This window comes from Marmota marmota, unplaced genomic scaffold, assembly GCF_001458135.2.
Source record: "Marmota marmota marmota unplaced genomic scaffold, marMar, whole genome shotgun sequence".
NCBI lineage: Eukaryota > Metazoa > Chordata > Mammalia > Rodentia > Sciuridae > Marmota > Marmota marmota.
The window spans coordinates 46,906,603-46,933,101 of record NW_026000108.1 but is presented as its reverse complement, the minus strand read 5'-3'; the positions used below and the strand labels follow the sequence as shown (position 1 = coordinate 46,933,101).

Below are 26,499 nucleotides of genomic sequence, written 5' to 3'. Positions count from 1 at the left end.
CCTCCTCCTCCTCCTCCTCCTCCTTCTTCTCTTCCCCCTGCCCCCTTTGAACTAGGCAAAGCCAGAGGCACTTTACCACTGATCTACATCCTGAGTCCTTTTTATCTTTTGTTGTGAAACAAGATTTCATTAAGTTGCTTAGGGCTTTGCTAAATTGCTGAGGCTAGCCTTGAACTTGTGATCCTCCCAAGTTGCTGGGATTACAGGCATGTGCCACTGTGCCCAGGATAATTATTTTTCTATTCTACAATGGATTTAGATTACAAATTGTAAGTTGTATCGTACTGCCCATTGTACAAACTTTGGAACTCTTTGGTTCCCCAATCACTTGTACTAAAATTTTGAGTGTATTGTGGCACCTACTTGGGAGGCTAAGGCAGGACGATTACTTTAGCACAGTTGTTCAAGGCCAGCCTGGGCAACACAGCAAGACTCAGTCTCAAAGGGGGAAACATACATACACACACACACACACACACACACACGTGTATGTATGTAAAATAAAATAAAATAAATGTTTGAATAAAAGATGAAGAAAATTAGAGCTGGAGAATGATACTTTGGTTGCATTTTAATGTCATAAGATATACTGAAATGTGAAGCAGTCAAATCATTATAAAAATAGAGGTAAAAGTATAATTGTAAATAAGAGAATATCAGAGTAACTCTTGGGGGATTTTACCTTGTCCCCCCCCCATTGAGTAATTGCTACCTTGAACAAACTATAGAGAAGCTCCTCAACTTATGATAGGATTACATCCCATAGGCCTATCTTCAATGGAAAACATCATAAACTGAAATACATTTACAGAACTTCATAGTTTAGTGACACAGTACTCTGTAGAGTGGGGTTGTTCACCTTAGTGGTGATGTGGCTCCCTGGGAACTGTGGCTTCCTGCCACCACCCAACATTATGAAAATTAATCATACCACATATTACTAGCCTGGGAAGTGATCAAAATTCAAAATTCATAGGACAGTTTCCAGTGAATAAGCACTGCTTTTGCACCATCTTAAAGTTGAACAAATCATTAAATAGAGCCATAATCATAAATTCTGCACTATCATTTACTTTTTGAGTATCAGAAGCCTCAACCACTTAGGAGTATCAGACTCTTCAGGTTGTTGTGTTAAAGTAAGAAAGCCAGTATTTCTATTTCTAATTAGAATACAGTCTGTATTTTTATATTCAAAACCAAATTTCATTTACATAATCAAAATTCTATAATCATAATGTTAGTAATATTTTAACTAAGGACACCAAACATCATTCGAAAGTAGTTTATATTATTAATATTTGTGCATCTGATATATTAAGGCCACAAAATGCCCACAGAATCTGCAGATGACATGTTTTAAGTTTAGAATTTGAATTTCCCTTTCATTACTGTTTATGACTTTTAAATAATAATGCAGGAAGTGACATACTTTCATCTATACATGCATCCTTAACTTATAAATAAAAAAAGATAAGTAGCAAAGACTTTCATTTAAAATTTCTTTTCTAGGATTTTACCTTAAACCAGTACAACTTATTGCAAAGAATGCTTAGGAAACACAATAAATAAAGATAAGTAAACAACAAAAAAATAAAGTCATGAAAAATAAGCTTCCTAAGAGAAGATGGGGAGTTTTGACAGAAAACCTTGGAGGAAAATGGTAGAATAATTCATCCAAAGGGTTTTAGAATTTCAAAGCTTCTACCCTCTCAAAATGAAACTTGCATGAAATGATATTTACTTTTCACATTTTTATGAAGTTTCTGTTCCTATTTGAAATGCCAAATGTTTTGTAAGATCTACAGGAAGTTTTTGATTTTTCTTTTATTTTTATCTCAACCAATCTGTTTTGTCTTGTCACTGAGGATTGCTCATGGGGTACTCAAATACCACAAAAAGAAGAGAGATAGGGAAAGATGGTTTAAGTAATCATCCCTCATGAAAGCCACTCCATCCGTGCAAAATTCAAATACACCAGTACATACACATATTTAAGGAAACTAAGGCCAAGTTCATAAAATAGGTAATTGTGACTTTTCATGATTTATATAACTCAATCTAAGTACAGAAAGACTGCATGAGGGAATTATGAAATTTCTAACTTCATCAAAAAAATGAGTTGGCAAACAGGATAGAGAAATAGCTTTTTCTTTTCCTTTTCACATTAAGTGTTTCTACATAAGACATGAACTCTACTCATTAACTTTGAATCCCTCTAAGATAATTGTTTTTCTTTTATAAAAAACAATTTTAAGAGAATTGCATTTTCCAAATACTGCTTAGGCAATCATAATAATTATGAACTGTAGGCCAGTAATTAATTATTAAGAAGCTGTTTTACTTTCTGCATAACTTTCTGTATGATAATGCATTACTTGAATATTATTTGTTAAAGCACAAAAATAAGACTTTTAAACCACCTCTTAAGTGTATCCTGAACTGATTATTTTTAGTACAGCTAATATGAGGATTTTTATGCAACCGTGAACATTTGCTTTATTACTAACGTTATCACATAAGCATAAGACATTGATTTGAACTGTTTCACTGAAGCCAGGAGGATTCCGTAAAGCCTATTTTCTAATAAATGTGGCATGAACTCTGTGAAATAAATTCCTGCCATTTTTCTAAATCTTGGGCAGGAGGTTGCCAGACAAAAAGGTCATCTCACAAGCTCCTGGGAAAGTAAAGGTATCAATGGTGTGAAGAAATTAAAATTTCCTTTGCAGAACAAGACGAAAAGTCTCAGTTGAGAAACACATTAAGAAGGACAATATAATACTGTTTTTCGTTTTTTAAATAGTTAATTAATCAAAACAATTAATCATTACTAAAAAAAGGAATAGTAGCAAGTAAGAACCTATAAAAGTTTCCTAATCCCCAACTGTCCTTTGGATTTAATAGAACTTATTCAGCAAAATCTCTTTAGTTACAGAGGTATAATATAGCCCACTCTAATGTATTTGTGATTTTTTTTTTTTGCTGTGAATTAGAAAGAAAATGTTTTCACCACATTGGTGAACCATATCCACAACTTTCAAAACAATGGAAACAGAAAAGAAAATAATAAAAACATGTGGGAACTAAGTACTTCACAGTAGCTCAAAGTTAAATTCAGGTACAAGTAAAAAAAAAGGATTAAATATGATTATATATGAATAATTGGAGATCAATCGGAAATTTTTAAAGAAAATGAAACCATCAAGCAATAGTGGAGAAGATTTTAGAAATATCTGAGGTATGATGAAAACATTAAATAAAGGTAGGAAGATGGAAAATTTCATTCTTCACATTTCTGTGTTAAATAAAATTATTAATAATAGTTAACATATAACTTTTAAAATGTCATATTTTATCAGAAGCTCTTAAAACTGAAGCCCAGAGAGTAAACAATTTACCAACATCATTCACTTATTATGCAGTGGAGATATGCTTAACATGGAATGGCCAACCAACTGGGTTTGCTCAGTAACAGTCCTGCTTGCAACACTAAGTTTTTGCATTCTGATAAAACCTTCTTCGAGTCAAGAAAAGCCCTGGATATCAAAGAGAAGTACAGAAGGATGAAAAATATAAAATCCATACGACAGTGTAAAAAATCATCTGAACACCATTTTTAGTGAATGGGTGCTGGGTTGGTTTTCATGATTTGTGGTTCCCAATGAACTGGATCATGCATTGTTGTATTATTCTGGGTGACATAAATATGCAAATTAAATGTATTGTGATAAGGAGCTCCTCTTTAACCTCTCCTGTGAGTAAACTGTTGGGTTTTCTATCAAAATTGGACTATTTTAGTTTTACATTATGACTATTGTGACTGTGTTTCCTAATAATTCAATAATGAAAATGAGTGACAATATTATTAAGTCTCACATGACACTACTAAAAAAGAAGTACTAAACAACTGCAGTGCCACTATTATGTAAAATTAAAACAACTAAAAAAAATGATATGGACACAGGAAACTAGATAATGCAGAAACCCAAATCTGAGGATACTGCAAAATATGCACAATGAATTTGGGAGGAGGTTTGGGATAGATGATATGAATGTAAATATGGAGACTGAATCTCTCAAATCTAGTATGACAGGTAAGTTTTTGTATGTTTGTTTTTAAAAAATTACCTCCCTGCAGAAGGCATCAATTCTCGTTGAAAATAGTGGTCTTTGAATTAGCTGGATTTACCATAAGAATAGCATGCATTATTGTTAGGTCCCTTGATTGTTCTATGCCCCTGAATATAGCTGCTTTTCCTGATTTGGTTGCAACTAAAATGCCCTGAGGCTGAAAAAAAAAGTGGGGAATATGATAACCAATGTGTAGAGCTGGTTGTGTCAGCTCTTATCCTTTCTACAGTATATCAAATTATGTTTTGAATCATGGAAAAGGTGTGTTTCCTCTAGTTCTTAGGCACTTTAATTTGAAAAATAGAGTTTCAAGTTAGCTTGATTTCTATGAAGATGTTAATGGAACTTTAGAAGCTACAAAAGTATTAGCATCTTCTACAAAGTTGAAGCTTTTACTAATCTAAAGATTTTACTACTCATCTCCATACCTAACCATGCAAAATGTAAATTTGGAAAATATTATTCACCCTATGATTTTTTTTTTACAGAAGAAGATAAATAGTTCTTATTCACTGAATATCCTGCACAACTTTACACAATAATCATACAAAGTGATGTGATTTGCATACATGTGATATTGAGGCTTCACAGTGAAATATTTTGGTCACTTCTATACTTCTATTTTCTCAGAATGTGCAGAAGCACTTAATGAGCTTTTTGACATTCTAGAAATGGAAGGGGATAGTCTCCTGACATTTTTTTTTTTTTTACAAGATGGCCATCAAGATGACTGGTCATAGACAAGATGTTAAAATACCGGCTTTCTGTAAAATTATATTTTCAAAGTGTAAGGCAAAATCATATCTCTACTTTTAAAATACTTAACAGATGAGAATGGAGAAAAAGATTATACACTACAAAAGACATTTATATGATGTTGTTTGAGGTTATGTGTTGGTTAGTATAATAACTCATGCAGTAAGAAATGTGATTCATTTTGGGAATTTAAGACCTTTTCCCAAAAATGTCACCAGAAAAGGACAGCCTAGTTAAACAAAACTTTCTCGTGTCTTTACTAACATATTTAGAATGTGATCTCAATTTCAGAAAGTAAAATTATGTGCTTTTAAACTATTATTCTTGATGTATTTTAACATGTTGACATTTAATGTGTTTGGAAGTATTCAAAAACGGTGGACATTTTAGACATGGTCAATCTAATATGTGAGTTCACAGATGCAAAGGATCTCATGGACATATTGGTGGTGTACCAAAACAAGCCTGCAGATACATAGTAGATGGGCTTTGTTTGAGAGCTGGCAACTAATTTCTGCAAGTCTAAAAAGTGATTAAGTAAAGCTATTAAGTAACCATAAGTATTCCATGTTCAAAGATTTTAGCGGAGAAGACAATTAGTTTGATATTATCATACTGAAATGACATAAGGAATGAATATGAGTTCTATAAGCAGAATTGCAAGTCAAAGTGAATCTTACTTTTTATTATACTGTGTTTTATCTCTATAAAAAAGAAAAGAAGGGAAAAGACAAAAAGAAACATGTCAATTATTTTATTTAAAAATAGATAATATCTATTTAATTACTATCTTGCTTAGTAAAGACTTTGAAAAAAGTCTTATTTTTATGTATCTTAAAAATACCCAATATATTCTAAGAGTTTTAATATCAAAAGAAGACAAAAACATTAAAATAAATTGCTGTTTATGACAGAAACATAATAAAAATATTTTCATGCTAATAGTCCTACTCTTAACTACCATTAAATATTATTAATTGCCACTGTTAAATAGTAAGGACACAAATTATTTTGTATCAAGAATAATTTTGGTTTTGCAGGGCTATTTCCCACTGGCTCTCTAAAGTTAGTTACCCTAAGTAGCCAAATCACAAATGATTGCCTATATTTCCTTTTGTGAATCAATTTTCTAAAGTCCCTTAGAATTGTAAGAAGCTGGATTTTGTGAAGGCAAATGTCCTGACTATCCTTTTATTATAATTATTAAACCCAGAGGTTTTGTTAAAACAACGTTTTCTTAGAACCATCCAGCAAACTTTCCAATTCTCAGAGAAAATGGCTAACTTCTAAGTTTACCTGCTTTAATAAGCACAGGCACACTGGTTTAGAATATACTTTTTAAAGGGTTTGGGTGGTAGGGATGGGGGAGAAAATATGAAGTTTAGGGAAAGGACAGCACTGAAATACTAGACTTGAGTAAAGTAGATCTTTTTCTTTACCATTTTATCAAGATTCTCACAGTCATTCCCTTTGGCACATAAGAAAGATAAATTTATCATAGTGAGGAAGACTAATTTTAAATTAGAGACACACTGAATTAAGTTAAAAGTAATTGTTCATACATCGACTATAAAAGCCACACAACAGAGAATACACTCAGTTAAAAACTATTCAGTAAATATTGGTAGATTCATTATCAGAACATTTGTGAGGGTCAGCTACTAAATAAAGCAATATGAATGAAATTATGAACACATACACTTGCACATGCACACCCAAGTTCTTTTTTTCTTCCTTTATTCCATTTTCATAGCTCTAAGCAACTTCAGGGAAAAATAAAAGGAATCTTCATTAGGCTTTCTTTTTTCCAGTCTCATGTATAAATTCATTACATTTTTATGCAGAATAGAGGTCTTCCAGATATTAATCCTGAGGATAATTATCCCATAGGCTTAGAGACAATTACTTGAGATAACAGTAAAATTTTTTAAAATTACATCTTAAAAATTCCATGAATTGGTTTTTTCCATCAACAAGTAACCCACTATAGATCCTTGAATAGTAATGTTCACCTCATAATGATACACAGAGTAAACCAGCAGTCCCCTTTAATTGTATGTAACAAGGCATTCAAAGTGGTTTAGTGCAGCGTATTTTGTTCGAATGGTTTTAAACTCTTATTTATACAAGTTGTCCGAACTGCCTATCTTAAAACGTTATATAAGTAACTATTCTGGAAACTCTAGCCTAATTTCTCTAGAGTCCTGGAGTTCTCTCGCTTTATCACTTTACTAGACACAGTGAAATGAAATAGACCAGGAGAAAAGGAAAAGAATCACTGAACTGTCTCCATGTTAAATAAAGTAAAATGTGATCTGGAACAAACAGAATACAGTTAATAAACACCTCAACTGATTCTCAAAAAGAACAGTACAAGCAATTGAGAATGTGTTTAGACATGAGGTACAAAGGTTTTTGTTTCTTTTGCTAGGTTGGTTGGTTATACCTTCATAAACGTAGGTAAATCAGGTGAGTAGAACCATTGTTTAAATTTTTTTAAAAAAATTTCTTCAGTTGTACAATGGTAAAATAATCTCACTAATAAGGAATAAACTAAATCGATGGAAAGATATTTATTATTAACATTAATTTATGATTGTACTGAAATTCAGAAGTTGTGATATTGGGAGGGCTCGCAATGTCTGTGTGACCACATTTTGAAGTATTGGAAAGTCATATGGGTACTAGCTCTCTGAGTAGGTTACCAATTCTCTCTCTCTTCCTGCCCCACCTAGAAATAAGAAGAAAGAATCTATAGAATTTTCTTTTTCTCCTCTCAATAATATCTCCTGCTCATAGCAACTTCTCTAGAAATGAAACACAAGAGGATCTAGATAATTAGTGGTCCATTGTAGATGAGAAGAGATAATATGAAGCAGAATTCTTCATTTCCTGTTAAGTAACACAAAATGCTCAAAGGAACCTTTGAGTTGAGGCTCACATTCCAGGAGCCCTGGTGGTAGGGAGACAATTCTCCCATTACACTTATTTGTATTTTGAAAAACCTATTGCTTGCAAGTGAATTAAATTCTAAGTACTCTCTGTGACCTGGGAAATGTGAGCATTTTGTATGGGGGAGGGGGAGTGGGTAGGCTAGGAAGGTGAAAGTGGTAGTTGTTACTCTTCTTATTAAATAAAAGGGGTGTGTCATTACTTGGTGACCTGTACAAAAATTTAACCAGTGCTGGAAATTCATAAATTGGTAAGGCCCAATTGTGTGAAGGAAACATTTAATACACTGTTCAATGGAAAATCCAAAAGTAATTCTTGGTTCTAGAAGACTATTGATTTTTTTATAAAGTTAGTATTAAAGATATAATCCAAAATGGTACAGTTTTGAAACCACTTTTTTTTTCATGAAATTTTTCATATTTGGTAAGTATTTAAGCTGCAAATTATTTAGTAAATATACCAGTTCAGTGCTCCATATAAATTATAATTTTTTTCAAATATTTTTTAGTTGTAGTTGGACATGATATCCTTATTTTATTTTTTATGTGGTGCTGAGGATTGAACCCAGCACCCTGAACGCACTAGGTGAGCACTCTACCACTGAGGCACAACCCCAGCCCCTAAATTATAATTCTTAATCTCTAACTCTACCTTAATCCTACCATATTATAAATAATAAAATGCAATATAAGCATAAAAATACGAGAGTAGAAGTAAGTAACCTTTAGCATCGTATATTAAATACTTTATTTTTCACTAATGCAACCCATTTGCTAAACTACTAAAGAAACTCCTTTTTAGATTTTAAAACATGAAAATATCCTTTTAAAAATCAAGTATTTACTTTAATGTGCAATTCTAGGGTCATACAACATAAAACAACCTGTGTATTCTTTTAGCCAAGGAGAACTCTAACCTTAAAGTAATCAACACACAGAATCTATGGTATAAATCTAAAATTTCCAAATTTTGACTGCTTCAAATAAATACTATATTTTTAAAAATGCACTGCTTTAAATCAAGGCCTGTATTTGGACTAGGGAGAAGTCTGGATATGGCATGAGAGGATATACTAAACTTTAAAAAAAAGAAGAAAAAAAAGTCACCAAACTAAGTAAAATCTTTTAAAGAACATAAAAGTCAATGTCAAGTGGAACTGACAGGAGAGAGTAGGAATGTATATTTTTTTTTAATTTCCTAAAGAACTAAAATTTTAGTATAGGGAAGAGCTAATAACGTAAACTACAAGACCCCTTTCTTAAGTATTTTTACAGTGCTCTACAAAAACCACAGCTCAAATGTTAATTCAATTAGTTTGAAACTGGATTTAGTTTAAACCCTTCCAACCTCTAATAATCATTATTCTATATTCTTACCAACTTTTTTTTTTAGTTTAATGGATGTTTTAAAATACCACAAATACTATAATAGTTTTTATTATAAAACACATTACCTAAGTTTTTGTAATATTTACTTTTGTGTCTAAAAGAGAAGACAATAAACTGTTTCCTCACACAAAAGTGAAGAGAACTCAGAAGCACTCAACCAGCTGCTTCCCAACCTTGGGGTTTATGGAGAAATTTTCAAAAGTTACAAATAGATAAGACAAATCCTTTGGATTCTAGCATAATTGAATATTTAGAGAGAACTACTCACAGCAGTTGGTTTTGTAGTTTCTAATCAAACAAAAAAATACTTATAACATCAACCTTATTAATCTTACAAACATTTAAAAACAAGAATGAAGAAAAAGCAAAACAAGATAACTCTTAGACATTTAAAAGGTCACAAACCATCTACCATGGTTTTTGTCATAATAGATTCTTTTCACTCACTCAAGACTTATTATTTTTTACATGTGTAAAGCATTGGAGTTGCAAATTAGAATAAAAGACTGTCCTTAAGAAGAGAACTCATGGTCTGGAGAAGGTAAATTTGTTGCAGTATATGATTATATAATGTAACTTATAAGAGAAGCACACCAAGTGATTTAAAAGCAAATGAAAAGAAAACTGCCTTTAACTGTTTACTGATTATGTGTCAAGAACATTCCCAAATGTTTAACTTTGAACAATTGCAGAGATTTCTGAAAATATAGACTGGAAAATGATAACATTTAGAAATATTAAGAACAATATTTCCTACATATAAAGCAAGAGGCAGAAAGTATGGTTAATCTATGGAATGTATGAATGAATAAAAGAAAACAAATGAAATAATAGAAGATTATAAGATGATTTTATACTTGACTTTGATAAAAAGCTTCACTGTTTTTTTCAAATGGAAATTAGCTATAGTTTCATAAATTTTAATATTTTAGAAATAATTGAAATGAAGCTTTGATTAGTTTTTCCTTATATCAACAGAAATGTCCATTATCCAAAAAAATTCAGTTTTTCCTAAGTTATTTCCTAATTCCAAATTATAAACTGCTATGTAAACATAACCAAGAGATGGAAAAAAATTAAAACAATAATTAATCCTCTTTTATACAGGGAGATTACTCATTATTGATAGAATATGAAAAACCTTCAATGCTTATTTAAGTACCATGAAATGACCAACTGATATTTTATGTAACAGCTTTCACATATCCAATTCTAATAATTAGGTGGTTTAGTGAAAAAAAATTGCCAATGAAAAACATCATTAAATAGTTCAAATCTAATTTTTGGCAGTTAATTGTCATGCACATTTTTAAAAAAATCTTCAAAATATACTTGATCTTTGATATGGAATATCCACAATAAATTAAAATACATGCATTTTAAGAAATTTATTAAGTATTCATTCAATGTGTTTTAATCTGTTTACATTTTAATTTAGTTTGAAGAACATATTTAGGAATAGGTAAGCAATGTATTTAATTTAAAACATTTACATTGGTCTACCATATAGTTTGAGAGTGAAGACTAATTCACTGAAAAAAAATGTTAATCTATATTATCTTATTTAGATGTCTGATGCTAAATCAAGGATTTTGAACAAATAATGACAAAACTTTCAAATTTAGAAAATAAAACAAAATCCATAAAAATCCACTCCCCTCCTTGTAGAAAAAAAAAAATAGAAAAACAAGAACACTTCAGTATTAATATTTAATTCTCATAACAAACTTGAGTTAATGGGTGGAAGTATCCCCTTCCTTTTCTTACATTCCTGAACTAATCTAGCTAAAATCTTTCAGCATCCCATTCAACAGTATGTCTTAATACATCTCTCCCTTGATAAAATACAAACTCGCTGAAGCAAAGGACCTGGTTTGCCTCACTCCTTATTTTTGTGCAGACAGGATAATCTGAAATTTAAAACAGGAGGGCAGGGATATTCTCATCAGGAAGGTGACTGTGCTAAACTTGAAGGAGGCCAGAAAGTTTGCCATGTGAGTATCTGCAGGGGCTGGGAGAAGGGAGACTCCAGGTTTACTCAGAGCACACCTGGTGTGTCCATGCACAGGCTGGGGCTGGGTGATCAAGGGGAACAGTAGTAGGAGAGGAGGTCAAGGGATCTGGGCCAGGGTTTGAGATTTTGCTCCTTCTGAGATAAGAAGTCAATGGAGACTGATTCAAAGATATAAAATTTTAAGACTTGCATCTTAAAGCATTTACACAATGTGATTTTGAGAATAAGTCAGAGAACTAATGTGATCCAACTCACATTATTAAAAGTATCTCTTTGGCAACCATTCCGAGAATAGACTTAAGAGGGAGATGGAGGGAAGCAGAGAACCCATTAAGAGGCTAAAGCAATAAAGTAAAGGGGAGATGATAGGGTCTGGAAAGTAGCTGACAGAGATGAAGATGCTGAGAAGAGGTCAGATTCTGGATCTGACAGTACATGCAAATGGGACTGAGTGTGCAATATTAGTGAGAGGAATCAAAGGTACTATATGGTACAGGACTGGAGCACTGGAAGGACAGAGCAGCCATTCACTAAGATGAAGAAGACTCCAATGGGAAGATACCAAAGTGTGGTCCGAGAGTGCTAAAACTTATTACAGACGTCTAAGTACAGTTGGTCCCCAGTGTACCATGGTGCAGCTTACAACTGTTTTATGATGATGGAGCAAAAGCAAGATATAATTGGTAGAAACTGTGCTGCAAATTTTGAACTGTATGTAGCAACCTGTGGTATAATAATAACTCTCTATGCCGGGGATCGCATGGAGCTGCAGCTTTCAGTCATGTGATCATGAGAGTAAAAATCCAATATCGTACCAATTTATTGTATTACCAGTGTCTTTTGGATATTGTGCTTTGCTTTCTTCTGTCATAATATCTACAAAACGCCCATCTCTATCTCCTGAACACATACATCCAGTCTGCTTTTCACTTTCACAATAGTATTCAATAAATTGCATAAGATACTCGACATTTTATTACAAAATGAGCTTTGTGATGGGCAATTTTGCCCAGATATAGGCTAACATAAATATTCTGCGCATATCTGAGGTAGGCAAGGAGGAGCTATGCTGCTGGGAAGGTTAGGTGCATTAAATGCACTTTTGACTTATGATATATTAATTTATGATGGCTTTATTGGGATATAATTACAACCTAATTCTAGAGCACCTGTAGTCATATCAAATCACAGTTAAATCTGTGAGTCTAGAGTTAAGAAATGGAGATAGAAATCTGTGAACCATAAAAGTATATTTAGAGCCATACGACTATAGAAGATCACCTAGGGAGAAAAAAGAGATATTTAGAGTTATACCTTAGGCTAGAGAGACGCAAGATGTCATGGAACAGAGGACCAGCAAAGGAAACTATGGAAGACTTATTAACAAGGAAGGAAAGAAACAAGAAAAAGTAGTGTACCAAGACGAAGGGAAGAAAGTGCTCCAAAAATGTGGCCCACTCACATTCTCCACACATCGCCTTACTCAGTCTATCCCACTCATCCTTCAGAACAGGACACTTTCGTGATAAACCCTTTCTAAGCACTCCTGCCTCAGAAAGATCATCCTCTATTACATCCCTAAATCACAGCGTAGGCCTCAATAATTATCAAAATTATGTCTGCAGCTGCATCTTCGTTGCTCTGCTCTTCTTCCCAGCCCTACTCCTGCTCAAAAATGTGAGTCCTTGAGGGCCAGAAGTTTCCAACAGAATTGCTGTAATCTAATAATATATCACACAAACAGGAAGGAGGAAGTTAGATTTATTGAGATCCTGCTGCATATTAGGCAATAAGTCAATATTCTTTATGATGGTTATCTTAGTGCTCAAAAATGTGGATAAAAGAATGAAGGAAGGGCTGATTGAAGAGTAGCAATAGCACACATGATAGATACATGGATAAGGGCAATTCAGACACAGGTAGAGCCCTGCAGGAAGATGAATGCAATAGGGTACCACAGTTTCATGTCAATCACTTTCAAAATTATTCAGCTGCTTCTTTCTAAATTCATCAAGCAAAATTCTCCAATATCATTTTGTTTCCTTTATAGATTCTCCTATGGATTTAGAAAGTGACAACTAGTAGATATAAGTATCTGTTCCAACTGGCTGCTGTATTTCTCATTATGTGTGAATAAATTAAATGTCTATTTTAGACATTAGTCTAACGTAAATTTGGTTAGTGTGTTTCATTTTAGATTTCTAGTGATGATCAGTCTCCTTATTTACTGTTTTTTGTTTTTGATCATTAAAGTGACAAAACTAAGTTATGGGAACAACAAAATGGGACTGACTCAGGCAATTAAAAGAGATGGTGATATAAGAAATTTAAGATTCATTTCATACTGTGCGTTTGACTGCTATAGGAAAATATTGATTTCCATTTTTTACCTCTTGTTGACACACAATAGTAGTGGTCACAGTCATGATTCTTCTATAATGGGTTGGGGGAGCAGTTGATATGCAATGAGCTTTACCGAAAAAAAAAAAAAAAAGGTATTTCACTGTTGCCTCAAATTTGATCCATTTTTTTCCTGAGTTTATTCTGTAAGTTGAAATATAGAATTCTATCTAGAACCAGATGAACACATTCCAAATTTAAGTCCATCATTTGTCAGTATAGTCAATCTTGCTAAACTGGATCAATTTGTGATGTTTTGACAAAAGGAGGTTTATATCCCTTTGAAGAATATCATTTGAACTCTGCTGACACAGCTGAGATCATTTTGCTTTTATGTTGCTAACTGGATGTGTATGTGGTTTCCCTCTGGGGTGCCCACACCCTCTCTTTCTAAATTCTAGACAAAAAAAAAAAATGGATGAAATGATTTGTGTCAGTGACGTAAGGTAGATAACAACTTTGTCACAGTTTTCAATTTTTAAAGTATGTTGAACATGAATACTTCCTCTCTTTTCATTGATATCAGGGTGATGGGAATTCACAAATATGTAGCTTCTTGTTGCTATCTCATCTATCACACTCTATAAATCAAGGATTATATAGATTTTGTATTTTTATGTCCTACCTATCTTTGAAATATAAATCCTCTTCATGGCTACCATGACAACCCTAGTTTAGGACTTCCTCTACCAAGACTAGTGAAATAACTGTCACAACAGAGGCAATCTAATAGTTTTCACATCCATCATCCACAGAGTATTGGGTATAATCTATGGAAAGTACAAAGTAAGTCAGTGCTATTTTTGTTTAGAAATCTAGTAATTGTTCCCTCCCTCCCTCCCTTCCTTCCTTCCTTATTTTTTGCCTTTGTGTCAACAAAGATTGAACCTTGCGGTGTACTACCACTGAGCACATCACCAATCATTTTTATTTTGAAACAAGGTCTCATTGAATTATGGAGGTTGACCTCAAATTTGCAGTTCTCCTGCCTCAGCCTCTGACTGTTTGCCAGCTGTGTGCCACCACATCTAGCTAAATATTGTTTCTTAATTGCCTGTAAAATAACAGCAAAGACTCACACCACCAGTACACTCTGAGACCCTGGAAAGACAGCCCTTGCTGGGGCCTCATACTTTTGAGGAGGCAGGGAGAACCACTGAATGGGAGCCAGAGGCTTGCCATACATGGCCATGTTCAGGAGCAGAACTTGGGAGATTCTGAGAATTCTAAATTCAGATTATGTCTTCAGTCAATATAAAGTTATGTTGTGTTAGGTCAGGATATATTTCATCTTTTCAAGCTTTATTTATAATATTTAGACATACCATACATGTGATATGTGAGCATCAATTCAGACTCCTACTCTGAATCTACAGATTTCAGGCCCATTTGGGTTTCTATTTGAGGCCTTTCATGCCACAGTCCTGCCCAACTCTTCAGTTCATCACCAACTGCTAGCCATCCACCCTGTACCTATGGTACATTAACCCTGAAGTCTTTGTACCATGCTTCCACACCATGATATGTAACATCTTCAGTTTCCATTCATACTGTTGTCTCTGATTGAAATAGCCTTCACAACTTTTCTAGCTAATTCATTAATCTCTTATTACACATTTTGTAAATCATCACCCACAATCTAAAAAAATTCCTGACTTTACATATTCAATTTCCTCACTGTAGATTATACAAACTTCATTCTTATGGTTACCTTATTATGATGTAGCTATTTGCTTATGTGTCATAACAAAACAAAAACAACCCTGTCAACCTCTTGAGGGTAACATTTATCTTGTTTTTCAAATTATTATACTCTAAGAAATACATTTTAAACAAATATATGCTAACAACAAGTATGATTAAAAATGCATGTTATTTCATATTTCATTCAACTTATAATGACAAATGCCTTGAAAATATCATTTACTACAATTGAACAGCTAAGTAACCTTAACTTATATAATGAAAATTTTGTTAATTGTATAAAAGACTGTCATCTTTGCCAAAGCCAATGCAAGGTTTTAAGAAGTCATTTTCCTTCTATAATGCAATGTATATCAAATAATTAGGACAATGATATTATACTGTAAGACGCTATGAAAATTGAAGCTTTAAATTTTGCATAAAATTTTCATGCTTTATTTTACCCTACAAAGAAAAATATCAATGGCAGTTCTAATGGCCACCTTTTATAATTTACATAAGACTAATAATTTTAAAAAATCAAAACTGATATGTTTTAAACTGTATTTAATTCATAAAAATATCTTTTAGAAAATAAAGTAAGCTACATTTTCAGATTTTAAGTGTGATTGTTTAGTCTATGATTCTTTAAATATTCAGAAAAAAAAAGTATGCTTTTCAATGGCCATTTTATTTGAAACCCTAGAAAATCGTTCATTTATTATGTCACACAATTTATATAATCTAGTTTTCTTCCAGCTCTAATTATTGGTTGCAATTATAGTGGGATCCAAGTCAACCCTAGTTCCTAAACTATTGTAGTGATGGAAGCAAGGTATTGGCATTCTCAATTACTCTTGAAGTATCTTGCTTAGAGCAAAAACAGAAGTTTCCAACAATGTAAATTTCCTTAAGCTGAATGTTTCAACATTAATTTTACCTACCACTGAGGCACTGAACTGTCTTGTGCTTTTTGTACTACATCTCTTCCCTTTACAGTTCTCCTGTTTAGTTTGATACCTTCAAACTCTTTCAGTCATTTTTTTTTTTTCCATACAAGCTTACAGTCTCCATCTCTGTTGGGTCTTCATATATGAAAACCACTCATATGAGGAAGAAACTGATATAGCCCTTAATCACGTGTCTGACTGTGGAAACTACTTGTCATCTAGACTTTTTCTAAGGATAGCATCATCTTGAAAAAGCATAACCCATTTCACTGTTAGAATTTGCCAATCCCTCTGTATTACCTTGGTCTGTATATATTATGCTCATTAGTTGCTTTCCCAGGAGGCACTTTAACAGAACTAAATCCTAGGCATAGCCTTGTACTCTACAACCTATTCAATCCCAGCTTCCTAACACAACTCTGTTAACCTCTGGACCTTGGGTCTTTTCTTGACCTGTTTGTGAACATATGCTTCTTTGTTTTTTTACACAAAATGAAAACCAGGAGACTAGAGAACATTTATTAAGCACATTTCAATTTTATGAATTATATTAGTAATAGGAAAAGAGAACCAGTTCTTTGAAACATCTAATAGGATACGGCCTGAATGCCAGAGTTTCTGGATAAACTGAGAATGTAGCTCAGTAAGCAGAGTGTTTGCCCAGCATGTGGGAGCCCTGAGTTCAATCCTCACAATTGAATTTAAAAAAAAAATTAAAAAGAAAAAGAGTTTATGGACAGAATTACCATAAAAGTGGAGATATACTGAAGTGAGACGGGCTCATATACTTAGGATTTTTTATAGTTAGAAAACTTATTGCATGCTAAAGGATTTGTGTTGCAAGACATATATCTTACCTTAACTTCCACATGTGCCATAAGTACTGCAAAATTGGTTAGGTGGTTACAAGAACAAGTAGTATGTGTCTTGTTTGTTGTCAGGAGCCGACAGCCTTGAGTTGACCAATAACCTGTCATTGTGCGCTTGGAGTAGCTCCAAAATGAACAGTTAGGGTTGAAATTTTCCTCTGACTGCTATGGCAAAAAAAAAAAAAAGTCAATAAAGGTAATAATTACTTTATGATCATAAAAATTAGGTAAGCATTTTATTCATATATTACACAATATCATACTCTGTTCCAATTCTTGTGGTGATATCAACCAATGTTTTCATATGAAGTGGGACTCATCAGTTCTAAGAAAAATTGAATGTCTGAGATTTATTCTATCTTATTAAAGGTTAAATGTTCTTTAAATGATTATTATTAAGAATATTAATATCAATGTTTCTGAATCATATCAATTAATGTCAATTTCATAGTAAAGAAGTAAATTGATAGGAACAATAAACTTCTGAAAGGATGCTCTTTAGAAATATTTGTTGAATTTACAACTACAATATTTTTTTATATACACAAAACTATCTTCACACAAAGACATAATTACTTACAACATCATAGCACTCTACAGTTTCTTTTAATGTATGGATAGCTCATTTTAAAAAAAGAAATTTTATATTGTACATTTAGGGTATACAATATGATGTTATTGAATTCATATATATAGTAAAAAGATTACTATTGTAGAAAAGACAAAAACATATCCATCATCTTACAGTAATGTTATTTTCTGTTTTTCTCGCAAGAATAGCTATGATCTACTTATTCTCCCCCCCACAAAAAAAGAGCACTACCATATCTTGCTGATAATGAACTGTAATATGTTAAATAATAGAAAGATATTAATAGAAAATTAATTTAATATTCAAGTTATATTGAACATGGATAATGTGGACAACTAATATTAACATTCTTACCTTGATATGTTTAACAGTAAACACCACAGGATCAGCCAAATAAACCTTATTACTGAACTCTTTGTTTATTGCTGCTGTAATAACAGGTGAATTGACAATAACGGAATGATTTGTAGACATAGCTTCTGTACCCAACTTCATACTGGCATTCTCCGTGGACAAATAAGGACCCAAGTTGTTATAAAGGACAAAGGCCACTCTGATCTCTCCTGAAGTAAATGGAAATGTGTACATGTTGGGAAAAAACACTGATCAGTTTGTACATTGTATTTAAATTAATTCTAAGTAGACACCAATCAAATCTTTACAAACAATTTAAAAAATCAAGCATTTATTTGCTTGGCACCAAAATTCCAACTCATTCGTGAGAAAAGGAAAGTCAAATTCTACTCAAATAACTACATATCAGTATTTAAAAAAATGAACTCAATCCTATTTTACTCCATATTCAAAACTGAATTTTAGATGGATTATAGACCTAAGCATAAAAGCATAACCATAAAGCCTCTAAAACAAAATATAGGATGATACATTTTAACTTTGAGAAAGGGAAAATGACTTAGATTGGATTCAAAAATGACAAAAACCACAAAATGGTAAACGGAACTGTATCAAATTCTAAAATTTGAATCTATCAAAACATATCAAGAAAATGAGAAGCAAAGCACAAATGAGGGAAAAATACAGGACTCATGTAAATATAAAGTATTTCTGCTAGTCAACAATTAAATAATAAAGAACATTTTAAAATGGAAAAAGTCATAAATAAATTCTTAAAAATATAAGTGAAAGACCAGGATACACATGAAAAATGATCTGTGTCATTGGTAATTAGGGAAATAGAAATTAAAATTTTGAGGTAGCATTTCTTTCCAACTAGAAGTTTTAATAGAGATTCACCACAATAATGTTAGTAAGGATGTGGAGCAATTGGAACTCTTGTACATTTTTGCTGGGTGTGTTAAAATGTTTGATTACTAAGAAAAATGGCAATTTCTTGTAAAGGTCAATATATATATCCTCTTCCTATTAAGTGAAAGCATATATCCACAAAGAAGAAAATTTGTATAAGAAAACTTTAATACAGAATTCTTATTCATAAGAGCCCCATATGATAATAGAATCTACTATGCATCAATAATGAACAAACTAAAAGAGGCGCGGTAGCACATGCCTGTAATCCTAGCAGCTCGGGAGGCTGAGGCAGAGGATCTTGGGTTCAAAGCCAGTCTCAGCAAAAAGCAAGGCGCTAAGCAACTCAGTGAGACCCTGCTTCTAAATAAAATACAAAACCGGCTGCGGATGTGGCTCAGTGGTTGAATGTTCCTGAGTTCAATCCCCAGTACTACCCCCGACAAAAAGAACAAACTATAAGTAGGTAGGACATAATGACAAAAATATCTTATTGAGTTACAGAATCCAGAGAGAAAAAAGTATATATGTATAAAATATGTGATTATATGAAATCTAAGAATAGGACAGTTTTGTCTGTAAAATAATAATGAGAAGAAAGGTTTATTAGGTAGGCACAGAAAATAAAAAGAGTGGTAAGAAACACCAGGGAATATTTTGGGTAATAGAAAAAATTTTATTTTCTGTTTTATGTGATTTTACAGAGTTATATAAGATGGTCAAATTCCTTAAGCTAAACACTTAAAGTTTGTGTATTTTATTACATGCTAATTTGCTATTTATATCTTAATTGCAATTTTTTTTAAAGGATACCAAAACTTCACCTATACTTTTAGGTATCATTTCCTTGGGTGGGGAAAAGGGGCAGGGACTCAAGTCCTGTGTGTTACTTCCAGTATACAGGCATACCAGTTCACCAAGAGACAGGCACTGTCCAACCACTGTGGCTACAGAGATAAGGAAATCATAGTCCCCATTTATGAAACTTTGAGTTAAGTAGAGAAAGAGAGAATTCAGTTGAATGGAATGATAGACCAAAAAAAAAAAAATAACAAAAAAAACTCTATAACATAAAATGGGGTGGCTGTCTAACATCTAATCTGTACTCCCATGTTTGAGAAATGTGTTATGCTTAGGGAGTTATAGACGCAAAATTTACATATATTTGCCTTCCTGTCTTGCCATGCAAAGAGGTTATTCTGGGTACCTCTCAGCTAGATGCATCTAAACAGATGCTGTATTCTCATTCTGTAGATGAAGAGCTAGTGACACAAAAAGCAGGAGGAAGAGCAGAAATAGCAGCAACAGCAGCAGCAGCAGTGCTGTTACTGTACCCCAAATGTGGCAGCAGAGACATCTCAGAGTAGATTCTGTGCTGTGGTACAGGCTGCTGTCAGCCTGTTTTCTGAGACATATATCACGGGACTCTTTTTCCTTTCAATAACCCAGCAAAGAGATTATAATGAGAGCTACACAAGGAAGGAGATCTTATTTAATCTTTATCTGTCAACATAGTACTATATAAATACTAGTAATTCACTAAGAATTTGCTGTCTCTTACAACAGAATAATTTTAGTTCTTTCCCTTTAGATTTTATAAGTGCTGATTTTTGAAAGGCAAAAGCTTAATATTATAAATTTTTATTTTAATTGTCTTATGATCAATTAATAATTCATCCCAATTTTCACTTATGGTTTGATGTCCAATTACCATCGCATCTTATTATGACTACTGCAGACATATTTCAGTCCTCATTTGCTTTGTGTCTGAAGGTTCACACATTTATTCAATGTGTCCTTGGTGAGTACACTGAAGTGCCAGGCATGGTTTAAAGCAGTAGGATTATATCAGTAATAAGAATAAATGAAGTCCCTGTTCTCATGGAGTTTACTGCCTAGAGGGAGAGTCAGACATTAAGTAGGCAGTAAAAAAATAATATTAATACTAATGTAATTTCTTATAATGGCAAAGAACAAATGCTATGGAGAAGCATTGGCATAAACATGGCTAATGGGAAAAGAGTGATTGAGAAAGAGTGATCTACCTTAGAGGACATGAGGAGGATTTTCCCTAAAGAGGTAAGATTTTTTTTTTAAGAAGTGAATGATGGAGAGGCTGCTATCACACAAAAAAATTACATTTTAAGAAGAAAGAAAAGAACCTGCACAAAAACCTGATGTAGGAGCCTGAGCAGTATGTGTGAGAAACAGAAATAAGACTGGGTTTACTTGGATCACAGAGGGTATGCTAAGATAGGCATGAGCTGGGACAAATGAGGTAGGGAAGAAGTGGACCAAGAAGCATGTGGCGGGTCCAGTAAAGTCATGTGATTTCATTCTAAGTGTTACCCAAGATGAACTGGTCAGATTTCTGTTTCTGGAAGGACCCCTTCTCAACAGAAAATGATTATCGAGGACAGGAGCAAAAGCAGAGAAAACAGTTACAGGATAACTCAGGAATTACTCAGGAATTATACTTGATTGTGTACAATCTTATTGTCGCTTCAAAAAAATCTCTTTAGTCCAATGAGCAACATAATAGTAATTTATTAGTTCGGTCTTGTAAGACTTCTAGCACTTATAAAGCATTTTATTCTGATGACAACAAATATAATTTTTCTTGATAATGTTTAACATGATCTATTTTTTAAAAACCATTCACCCCGCAATATGTTGCTATAGCCTAAAGTCACCCTTCCCCCTACCCCTACCCCTTTATATCACAGGTTAAAAGATTTCCCTGTCTTAGCAAAAACATGATTTTAAAATTTTAAGATTGGTGAAATTCGGGATGTACTTTCTCTATGAAATTACTTATTTATTGAATTTTAATTTTTTTCAGTGAATTCAATCTAGCAGTAAGCTAGGCTGACCTATATATACCAGTTCCATTGCTCCTAAGTTATCTCTTTACATTTAAATTTTCTGTATGCTTTGCAAAGAAAAAGTACAGAAATTCTCAAAAAGATATTGAATAAAAAAAAATATGTACGTTAAAAATTACAAGTAAAATTAAATGAAAAATTTTACAAAGATAAATCTGTTGAAGAATAATCAGATCATTTGGGTTTTGGGGTTCATAATTTTCCTCATATTCAAGTTTCTCACAACTGAAAAGCAATGGAAGAATTTTCAAATCTGACAAGAGAATTCTGCAGAATAAATAGTGTTGTCATACTGATGGTACAGTAGATAAGAAGAAGAAGAAAAGCAGGAGAATGAGAAAGATATAAGGAGAGAGAGATGTCTCAGATAGTGGATCTTATATTCCAAGCCAAGAAGCAATGAATTGATGCAAGTTCAATACTATTAAGCCTAAAAAAAAAAAAAAAACAAAAAAACTCTAATTTACCATTGCGGCCGTTCTGCTTTAAAGTATTTGCAGAAAGCTGGATAGTGCTTCCATGGGCCATATTTTCTGGAAATTTTAGGTCTTCTAAGTTTCCTTCTGTGCTCAGCCTTGCAACTTCTAGTTCTGTTAATAACAAAGAGATATCCAACATACATTGAGAAACATGCCAAAGTTACAAGAATATTTCTGCAATCAAAACACTGGAGTTCTTGTTCTATTTGTCATGTTAAAGAAGTTCAACCTTTAAGAAAATATATTATTAGTAATTTCATTTTTTCAAAATAAAGCAAATAAAAACTTGAAAAATCATGTAAATATTACAAATGTATCCATATTTAATGTATATTAGTCTAAATTTTAAAATTCAAACCTAAATCTTATTACTTTGTCATTGGCCTTTGGTTAATTTTCAAAATACTATCTTTGCTTTATGAATTAAATAAAAATCCTCATATTGGAACTATCATGTCAAATCATTATTGATCTCTCTTTAAAATTAATAAATATAAAACAGATTTATCAAATGTCCTGATATAAAATCATCAGTTATATCTGAAACCACAATAAAAACAGATGTACTCTTTATAAGCCCGATAATATAATTATCAGTTTATCATCTTTAATCACATGACTTTTTACAGTATGTAATTCACATGTAGAAATGACCTATACTTGTGCATTAGGAGAAAAAATACTACATATTACAAAACATGCATAGATAAATACATATGTAAAAATTCTGAAAATGAACAGACCTCACTGTAAGCCATCCTAGAATGATATATACCATATATCCCATATCAGAATGTCCTAAGAGTTTAACATACAGGACTTTCAACCTGATTAAGCTGAAAGGTTGACACTCTTTTCATCTGGGTGAAAGAACAACTTATCTCTATTGAAATAAAGTGTCATTTATATCTGGGGTGCCTGGTATACTTTTTTCTCTTCCCTTTCCTGTTATACAAGGGTCTCTGGACCTTCTGTATAACAAAGGCCACTTACGAATATTGTCTGTGTTCTCCCTGACAATGTCAGTCTTCAAAAGGTTATCAGCCAGCACAAAGGCACTCTCCTCCACTGTGTCAAGCAGCATGGTGGCTGCACGTAGTTGATCACTTGTAGTCAGGTCTCTCCAAGCATTCAAAGCTTGTGGCTGAAGGAGGTTGTTAACTGTCTCGACCATTGCCTATGAGAGGAGGGACAGATGACAGAGGTCTCTAGTGAACCCACATAGCTGTCAGAAATCCAGGTGAACATGCTGCCCAGCAAGCAAGGATCAGCGGTGCGCATGAGCTCACTATTGTCCCAGCCTCCCCTGTGACATGCTGCAGCAGAAGCATTCATTATTATTTTTTTTTTCTGTAAAACCCTCTCTGAGACTGTGCAAGACAAGAGAAAAACCTGTTTCTTGCTTTGAAGGACAACAAATAGAGTCATACTTGCTCCACAAAATCAACATCACAGGTTTCAATAACACTGTGATCACATAATTAAATGATCTGGCTGGGGGAACTGTTTATAAGTAATTCAAACAAATAATTTTTTTTCCCTAAAGATCACCATAAAACTGGAGACTGACCACAACTGAGATGGAAAGGATGACTATAGACATGACAGTATAGGAATTCCTTCCTAGAGGTTAAAGACTCACGGAACAAACACCTTTCTTTTTTTTTTTTTTTCATTAGTCAGCTAGTAAAATGTCAGAATGGAGAAAATATCAAAACATACACAATCCCAGGGTTATGGATGTATGGAGACAAATCTTCTTCATGCTGTTTACTATTAGGGAGGGGAATAAACAGTTTGATTTCACTATACCAATGGACCTCAGGTGTTTTTTGTTTTTCGTTTTAATCAGCAGTGGGTTCATCCATATGGAAAGACAAGCACCACATTTCTCCTTGCTTCATCCAAAAGAATCATCTCTATAGTTAAAACTTACATATCTCCTGTGATTTGCTTTATGCTGTAGGTTACAAAGAAAACACAGTTCTCCCAATAAGGTCTTGAATTTCATTCAAACCCAGAGATTTGCAAAATAGAAAAATATAACACCTGCAGTTTGAAAGTGATCATCTCTGAACCTATTCACTATAAAATATGCCGCTAATCCAGAAATAAAGTTAAATAAACAGCCAACACAGACATAGTTTCTAGGCTGCATGTAAGTGTTTTAAAACGGGACTTTCGTTATTGACACCTTGGCAGAGGGATTGGGGGAGATGGAGACATATCCTTTACACTGCAGAGTTTTCTTCTGGCTGCTGTTTTCATAGTAACCAAGTAACAACTGTTAAAAATTCAGCTTCATAATGAAACACCTAGGCTGCCAATTAACACCCGCTTCAAAAACTAATTTGCCTTTTGATAAAAGTCGTTTTTCTTGATATTTTCCCAGCTACTCCAAGTCCTGGCCCCAAATCAACATTATTGGACTTTTGAGTCAAAGAGTCTGAATCACAACTTGAAGACTTTGCATCACACTAACAAACCAAAAACATCCGTCATTTATTCAAAGACTGAACACTTTCACATAGTGTGCTTAGCTCTGTCATTTGTTCTGGGTTTAAAGTATGACCTAGTAATCAAACAAAAGTATTTCTGGATCAAAGCAAAACTATCTGCTTTCCAGGAAATTCTCGTAGGGGTAAGGCCAAACAGGATATGCCAAAAAAGAGATGCCAGATAGAAAAATCTCTCTCTCTACACACACACACACACACACACACACACACACACACACACTTAGATGCTTTCTGAAGCCATAACCCTCTTGAGTGCAAAGAAGTATTTTTTATGTCATCAAATGATTCTCTGAATTCATTAGCAATGCTCTGAACCTCCCCCCGCCCCACGCAACAAGAATTATGTCTTTTTTTTTAAATGGACAGCTATTTAAGCTGCTAATAATCTTTTTTTTTTTTTTTAACTGGGGATTGAACTCAGGGGCACTCGACAACTGAGCCACATCCCCAGTGCTATTTTGTTTTTATTTAGAGACAGGGTCTCACTGAGTTGCTTAGTGCCTTGCTTTTTGCTGAGGGTGGCTTTGAACTCCTGATCCTCTTGCCTCAGCCTCCAGAGTCACTGGGATTACAGGCATGTGCCACTGCACCCGGCTAATAATTTTTGTGATTATTAAGTATTCTTCCATTTAATAATTGAAATCTTAAATCAGGGAGTTTCATTGAGGATAAGCATTTCTGTTCTGCCCTTTCTTGTTCTTATTTAGTTTATAAATGGTGAAATGAGAAAAAAAGGAAAATAAAAAATACGGTCAACTTCAACAGTGTTCTCCAACAATGTTCTAAATAATTTGTTCCAAGATGAAATGATGAAACAAAGAAAGTCTTAATGGACTAGCATGGAGATTGAACCAGCAATCAAAAACTTCTCAAAAAGCCCAGGAACTGATGGCTTCACTGGTGAATTACAGAAAACATTTAAAGGAGAATTATCAACAATTCTTCTCAAACTCGCCTGAAAACTTGAAGACAAGGAAACACTGCTAAATACATTTTATGAGGATAGCATTACTACCTTGATACAAAAGCCAAAGACACCTCCAAAAAGAAAACTACAGGCCATATGAAGAATATAGATGCATAATTCCTCAAAGAAATACCAGCAAATCAAACCTAACAGCGTATTGAAAGGATCATACAATTATTAGCACACATGATTATCTCTGGGATTAAACGATATAGTTTAACATTTAAAATGATATAGTTGAGAAGAGGAGCAGCGGCCTGCTGAGAGGCAGAGCCACCCCCTCCCCCTGCGCGGCAAGGTAGACAGAACTGTGACCACCCACAGAGCAGGCCCAGCGGCCTGCTGAGGGGCAGAGCCGCCCCCCAACCCCCGCGCCTGCCAGGTAGGCGGAACGGGGACCACCAACAGAAAAGGCCCAGTGGCCCGCAGAGGGGCAGAGCTTCCAATCACTCCTGTAAGGTAGGCGGGCCTGCGACCCACCGGCAGAAGAGGAGCAGCGGCTTGCTGAGAGGCAGAGCCGCCCCCTCCCCCTGCGCCGGCAAGGTAGAGGGAACTGTGACCATCCACAGAGCAGGCCCAGCGGCCTGCTGAGGGGCAGAGCCGCCCCCCACCCCCCGCGCCTGCCAGGTAGGTGGAACTGTGACCACC

General features: G+C 33.8%; 1 protein-coding gene across 30 annotated transcripts in view; it reads right to left on the bottom strand.

Annotated features, from left to right (window-relative positions):
- Positions 1–26,499, bottom strand: part of Adgrl3 (adhesion G protein-coupled receptor L3) — a 790,900-nt gene that overhangs the window by 116,494 nt on the left and 647,907 nt on the right. For 28 of the 30 annotated variants that reach the window (XM_048784572.1, XM_048784544.1, XM_048784554.1 and 25 more), the window contains 4 exons: positions 23,359–23,542; positions 22,354–22,476; positions 18,090–18,298; positions 17,132–17,308 (listed from right to left, as the gene is read on the bottom strand). In XM_048784572.1, the coding sequence (XP_048640529.1) occupies positions 17,132–17,308; positions 18,090–18,298; positions 22,354–22,476; positions 23,359–23,542 (693 nt within the window). The remainder of the gene's footprint in view (positions 1–17,131; positions 17,309–18,089; positions 18,299–22,353; positions 22,477–23,358; positions 23,543–26,499) is intronic. The other 2 variants (XM_048784547.1, XM_048784556.1) reach the window with 1 other exon arrangement.